Raw genomic sequence first — 7,358 nt, 5'->3', positions numbered from 1 at the left:
CATGTGGTTGCTGGGATTTGAACTCTGGACCTTCGGAAGAGCAGTCGGGTGCTCTTACCCACTGAGCCATCTCACCAGCCCCCGAAAGGAAGTTTTCTTAACTCATGAAGGTATATTGGCAAAGAGAGAAAATAAGCATCAAGCTCTTTTCTTTCCAAATTAAACTTACATCATTGCGTATAATTTCTCTGGAATCTGCTAGTAAGTCCATTAATCTTGAGACACCTGGAACATACAACATAAGAACATAAAACATAATTACAGGCAAACCAAACGCATGAATAGTGATTTAAGTTAGTTTACTAGGTCACTGCCTCAGTCCTAGGCAGGAACCCTTACTTTGGACTCAGGAGGGGCCACTTACCCATGGGGCTGACTAGGATGATCTGCTGCACGGGAGGCCCTAGCTGCTTTAAAAGAGAAGTCAGGAGTCTCACGCCAGGCCAACGGACGTGGAAATCAAACTCCTGCAATGGAAGAATTTCAGCTGTTTAGCGACTAGAATTGTTATTTTCAAGGAAAACATTATTTTCAACTAATAGTGCAATAATAAACTACAAGAGAAAAACAGAATTTCAGTGAACTTTAAAAATGAATTTTAAGAAATGAAAAGTTAACGTTAATTGAGTAAACTCACTAAAATGTTAATGATAAACACTTTGTAAAACTAGAAACAGGATGCTTATTATTTTAATAGATCACTTATTTTCTCTATCAAGTATGTGAATCCTTCCCATGCATTCAAAAGCATGCTATAGAGCAGACTTCACTCACTACCTGGTCAAGTGTGCAGGAAGTACCACCCACAAAGGCAAGGAAAGCAGCTGATTAGCATGACAGGATGGCAAGGAGCCCTATTTACCTCCAACAAAGATAACAGGAGAGTGACATTTTCTGGCTGCTTAATGAAAATTTCTGTAAACTGGCTTCCCAAATCCTCACTCTGTCTTGTAGAATTTTCTTCTGTAATATTCAAAGAACAAAGTACTTCAACATGATGCTATGTTAAAGTGTCCTTTCACTGACGAGTTAAACAGAAATGGTAATTTTCCTGGAATATAAACAATTCAACAGTACGGCTGGGATCAGTAATGCAATTAAGATTGAAACTGTATTTGTAAACTCACTTTCAAGGTCAGTTAGATATCACATTTCCTTAAAAACGTAAGGCTGAACTTTTATTAGGACAAGGCGTTTGTTTAGGGTAGCAGGAGTATTGTCTTGATTGCGGTAGTGGTTATATGATTTTTTTTTTTTTTTCAGTGCAGGGGTTTGGACTCAGGGCTTGCTTTATGGCAGGAAAGCGCTTAACCACAGTGCCACATTCCATCAACCACTACTGAACTCTTTTGTTGAAACTTGTAAGACTATACAACGAGCCGGGTGTGGTGGCGCACGCCTTTAATCCCAGCACTCGGGAGGCAGAGGCAGGCGGATTTCTGAGTTCGAGGCCAGCCTGGTCTACAAAGTNAAGTGAGCTCCAGGACAGCCAGAGCTATAAAGAGAAACCCTGTCTCGAAAAACCAAAAAAAAAAAAAAAAAAAAAAAAGACTATACAACGTCTATGAGCAAACTGTATTTTATGTTAATTGTACTCCAAGTCAGTACACCTCAAAATGGCAGTCTCTGCTGGTTTGTACCTATCAGTACAGTTTGATTATAAAATTAAGTCAATCACCTTCAGATCAACCAGTATTGTTTTTATATAGAACCTAGACAAGTATTTGGAAATAAAAGCAGAATTAAACACTGAATTTCTTTACAATGTTAGGCATTAAAATGATTAAAATTGTACAGGCCTACGTGGTGCCTGTACTCCCGGCACTCATGGGGCTAAGGCAAGATGATGGCCTTGAGTTTGTCACAGCAACTGAATGAAACTAGAACAAAAATTAATACTAGGAGTGGGGTGCTGAACTAAAGCTAACCGTGTGGCTTTTGAGCCTTTGGTTGGAGGACTGTGGAGGTTCTGGAACTCTGAGTTAGAAAAGTCATCCAACACTCAACAAGGCATTCATTCTCGAGGAAGCTTGAAAGAAACACAGACAACGGAGGCCTGGTTTATGGGGTTTCAGAGAGGAGCAAAGACTCCTGGGTTCAGTTCCTAGCTCCCAGACAGTGATAAACTATCCGTAACTCCAGAGCCCAAGTTCGAGGGACCCATGTACTCTTCTCACCTGCATGGACATCAGGCAAACACATGGTGGGCATACAGCATGCAGGCAAACATTCATTCAGATCTAATACATATACTACTCCCCGCAAGAAAAAAAAAACCTGTGTATACTTACGGGTCAGTTGGGACTGAAGAATTAGCTACGATTAGCTACAGATAGGTTCACTGGGGCAATGGGATGCTAACTGGCTAGGGTTGAAAAGTCAGCTGCAATTGGTAAGAGATCTGCTTCACTAAGGAGAAATCTCTGTGCTTCACTGGGACAACAGCAAAGTCTTTACCTAGGGTTATACACAGAACCTGTGGTCCAAGGAGGCTAAGCCTGTATCTCAAGCTGACACTAAAACTAAGCAAGGTCTAAGAGTGCCTTCGTGGTACTGGTTTTGAAGGCTCGATAGGTGAAAGATGGGAGTGGGGGTGGAGGGATGTCTTAGAGAGCAGCTGAAACCTGGCACTGTGAGGACAGATCAAGAGAGTCCCCGGTGAAGGTGTAGCCTCAGTGACAGGAGAGCTCAGCCCCGATGCCTGGCACTAATCCCTGAGCAGGCAGTCCTGGGGTGTATCAGAAAGCTGGCCAAGTACAAGCCTGCGAGTAACCAGTAAGGCATATTCCTCCACGATTTCCGCTTCAACTTCCTACCCTGACTTCCTTCAACAATAGACTGTGAGATGGAAGTGAAGGCCAAATAAACCCTTTAATCCCCAAAGCTGCTTCTGATCATGGTGTTTGTTATAGTAGCGGAATAAAACATACACAAATGCTAAATTATTTAAAAGTTCATAGAAATGGACCTAATCAAATTTCAGTAGTCCTGAATTAGAAGGAACTCAACACCCACCCACTAAGAGAAAGGACTTAAAGTGTTGCCTATTGCGGCTGCAGAGACGGCTCAATGGTTAAGAGCACTAGCTCATGAAGTCAATTCCAAGCATGCACATGTGGGCTCAGAAATGTCTCAACTCCAGCTCCAAGGCATCCTATGCCCTTTTCTGGCCTCTGTAAACACTAGGCGTAAGTGATATATAGACACACATGTAGGCAAAAAAACACATACACATTTAAAAACAAACAAACAACTAAGTAAACTAGTCAAAGAAAACAGGAAAAAAGTACTAATTTGATAAAGTCACTGTATAATGCTTTTGTTAAGTTACATGTGTAAGTAAGTGCTCTGCCTGCATGTATGCATGCATGCATATGTGTGTCTTAAAACTAGAGTAATGGATGGCTGTGAACAGTCATGTGAGCACTGGGAACCAAATCTGGGGCCTCCACAAAAGTAACAAATGCTCTTAACTCCTGCTCTAGCCCCTATGTTTTTTTCCTAAAGATTTATTTTTTGTTGTATGTAAGTTCACTGTAGCTGTCTTCAGACACACCAGAAGAGGGCATCAGATCTCATTACAGATGCTTGTGAGCCATCATGTGGTTGCTCGGATTTGAACTCAGGACCTTAGGAAGAGCAGTCAGTGCTCTTAACCGCTGAGCCATCTCACCAGCACCCCCCACTACATTTTTTTTAATGTTGAAATATGTTTTATGTAGTTAATTACAAATAACTAATGTATAGTTTTAGCCTTGGTAAGTTTTTCAAAATAGTGTTCAGTGGAGCATGGTAATATGCATCTGGTGAAGCAAGGTATGTCTGACAAAGGGCTTAGCAGCTTCTCACCACTTACCTTCCTCGTGGGAATTTGCAGGCCTCTTTATTTATCTACTTTAGACTTATATATATATAAAGGGGGAGGTTAATTCAATACTTGCACCAAAAATAAAAAACCTATCAAGAGACATTTATTTATGACATTAGATTTATTGTTACCTATAGTATATAAAATACTGTAGCTTATTAATATTTTGGCTATTTTGAGCTGAGCTAGTGTGATACAACTTGATCTAAGACTTCTGTCCTAGCTAGGGTTGCTACTGCCATGATAAATCACTATGACCAAAGTAACTGAGGAGAAGGGATTATTTTAGCTTTAAATTGTTGTCCTGCATGAATGTAAGCCAAGGCAGGAATTCAAGGCAAGAACCTGGAAGCAGGAACTGAAGCAGAGTCCATGACAGACCACTGTTTACTGGCTTGCTCAACCTGCTTGCTTTCTGGGTTTTTTTTTGTTTTTGTTTTTTGTTTTTTGTTTTTTTGAGACAGGGTTTCTCTGTGTCTGTGTAGCCCTAGCTGTCCTGGAACTCACTTTGTAGACCAGGCTGGCCTCAAACTCTGAAATCCACCTGCCTCTGCCTCCCGAGTGCTGGGATTAAAGGCGTGCGCCACCACTCCCGGCCTCAACCCGCTTTCTTATACAGCCAGGATGGCCTGCCCAGGGATGGGACCTACAATGGCTGGGCCCTCCCACACCAATCATTCACACTCTTGCTCTTAGGCCAAGTCATGGATCCATTTTCTCAATTAAGTTCACTCTTCCTAGCTAGGTCTAGGATTGCATTAACTTGACAAAAACAACCTGCAGAGGCCAAAAGAGAGTATAAGATTCCCCTGGGACTAGAGTTGCAGAAGGCCGTAAGCCACCATTTGGGGGCTGAGAATGAGCCTGACGTCCTCTGGAAGAGCAGCCAGTGTTCTGAAGCACTGAGCCAACTCTCCAGCCCCAGCCCTTCTATGCTTTAATGCAGGGCTTTCAAACTAACTAATAGTACACAACATTTTCAGTGGTACAGTAAGGTAAAACTGTTAAAACTATTCAGTTATTCACATTTAAAGTTATCAAGAAATTTTTATCTAGCTGGGCGTGGTGGCGCTCTTGAGAGGCAGAGGCAGGCAGATATATGAGTGCTAGGCCAGCCAGGTCTACATAGTAAGTTCTAGGACAGCCAGAGCTATATAGAAAGGCGCTGCCTCACCAAAACAGAACAAAATCTAGTATACATATATAGGCAAAGGCATGAGACAAACCACCTTGTTGATCTGGTATACTTATATCACAGCTGAGTTTCTCTCTTTAATCTTAGCTTAAGTATTATGGGCAAATTTCTCTAACCTGTAAAAATAAGTAATTCCTAATGTAAGTGGGAAAAAAGTGATCTATTGTTATAGCATAGACTAATCTTTAAGGGTTTTGTGGTGTGTGTACATAAATATATATTTGAATACATACACATACTTCATATATACAAAAAAAAATACATACATACATACCCTACCACATTCCAGACCTATTTACAGAACTATCTTCTAACTAAATTCATACAAATATATTTGTCCTTAAAGTATATTTGTAGATGTATGTTTTCTAGAGGTATAAAAACCACTATAGGACCTTTGATAGAATTCCCTATCAAGTCCACAATCGAGAGGACTGCTGTATAAAAAGAGAACATGGAGGCATATGCCTGCAATCTTAGCACACAAAAGGCAGAGACGGGAGACCAGCTACAAGTTCTAGGCCAGGCTGGCCTATACAAGAGAACACATATTCTCTGAGCTGAGTAATTTCCAGCTCACTCATAAGTAAATATGCATGCACACATGTGTATACATATTCAAGTATTACTTGTAAATAAACAATTTGTTCTTCAGGAATTATACACAAATTTGAATAAATGGAGCTACCAGAGGAAATTTGATTTTATTAAAAGAAACACTAGAATGGCTTCATGGTGTGGATAACAGATTTTTTTTTTAAGCCACTTTCTTTTTTTTTTTTCCTAGATTTATTTATTTATTATTTGTAAATACACTGTAGCTGTCCTCAGATACTCCAGAAGAGGGCATCAGATTTCCTTACGGATGGTTGTGAGCCACCATGTGGTTGCTGGGATTTGAACTCGGGACCTTCAGAAAAGCAGTCGGCCCTCTTAACCACTGAGCCATCTCGCCAGCCCCAAGGATAACAGATTATTAAGTATGGTTTTTAAATTAGAGATTCCGACACAATGAAACCAACATCATACTTTTTAGCAGCTAGAAGAAACAGCATTTGACAGTGACAGTAGACATACTACCAGGTCTTACGTCTAAAGCATCACGCATATGAAAATGCAAACTTTTACCTTCAACATCATCTGAAAGGTAGACAAAAATGAATAAGTAGAAAGTAGATGACAGAGCAAACTGTATCTCTGTGAACGAAGGAGCTGGCCAAGTAAGCAGCAGGACTCAGAAAATGAGACTCCCTCACTTGACTTACACAGGTGAGGCTCGTCCAGCACACAGCTATATATTAAATATATATGCTAAACACTGAAGATTCAAACAGATTCATCACTGAAGGGTTATAGCACGCCAGGCACTGGTGGCACACGCCTTTAGTCCTAGCACTTTCGAGGCAGATTTCTGAGTTCAAGGCCAGCCTGGACTACAAAGTGAGTTCCAGGACAGCCACAGGTACACAGAGAAACCCTGTCTCGAAAACAAAAACAAAAACAAAAAACCAAAAAAAAAAAACCAAAAAACCCCCCAAAAACCCAACCAACCAAAAACAAACACACATTCTCAAGGGAGAGAACTCTAAATTTTTGGGTCACTGGAGAATTGCCTTACGATGAAGCATTTAATGAGAAGATACTGATAATACAATAAAGATTTATTTTATTTTATGTATATGAGTACACTGTAGTCCAAGGACACATTTTTTTAATATCTAGTTTTTAAAAATTTACTCAGATTAACTGACACTTCAGAAGAAAAAGGCCCTAAAAAAGTTATTATGCTACTATTTATTCTTATTCAAAAGCTGTTTTCCTATATTATCAAAAAGACTTTTGGGGCTGGAGAGATGGCTCAGTGGTTAAGAGCACTGACTGCTCTTCCAGAAGTCCTGAGTTCAAATCCCAGCAGCCTCATGGTAGCTCACAACCATCTGTAATGGGATCTGATGCCCTCTTCTGGTGTGTCTGAAGACAGCAATGGTATACTCATATACATAAAATAAATAAATCATTAAAAAATAGCCTTTTGAATGATGAATTAAAAATAAAGAGCAGAGAAGCAGGCTCGCTCCATGGCTCCTGCCTATAACCCTAGTACCCAAGAAGCCAAAGGTAAAGCCTGGCTGCAAGGCCAGCTTGGGCTATGTGGTGAGTTCATGCCTGAACTACACAGTGAAACCCTGTCTCAAAAATGCAAGTAAATAAAACATAAAAATCCCAGCTGGGCAGTGATGGCACATGCCTTTAATCCCAGCACTTGGGAGGCAGAGGCAGGCAGATTTCTGAGTT

General features: G+C 40.6%; 1 protein-coding gene across 3 annotated transcripts in view; it reads right to left on the bottom strand.

Annotated features, from left to right (window-relative positions):
* Positions 1-7,358, bottom strand: part of Uso1 (USO1 vesicle transport factor) — a 72,297-nt gene that overhangs the window by 36,825 nt on the left and 28,114 nt on the right. For all 3 annotated transcript variants that reach the window (XM_021162718.1, XM_021162717.1, XM_029477385.1), the window contains exons 5-7: positions 863-963; positions 365-467; positions 170-225 (exon numbers count right to left, since the gene is read on the bottom strand). In XM_021162718.1, coding sequence (XP_021018377.1) covers positions 170-225; positions 365-467; positions 863-963 — 260 coding nt within the window. The remainder of the gene's footprint in view (positions 1-169; positions 226-364; positions 468-862; positions 964-7,358) is intronic.

This window comes from Mus caroli, chromosome 5 (assembly GCF_900094665.2).
Source record: "Mus caroli chromosome 5, CAROLI_EIJ_v1.1, whole genome shotgun sequence".
Classification (NCBI taxonomy): domain Eukaryota; kingdom Metazoa; phylum Chordata; class Mammalia; order Rodentia; family Muridae; genus Mus; species Mus caroli.
Note: the sequence above shows the minus strand (reverse complement) of the source record. Positions and strands in the feature narration are given on the sequence as shown.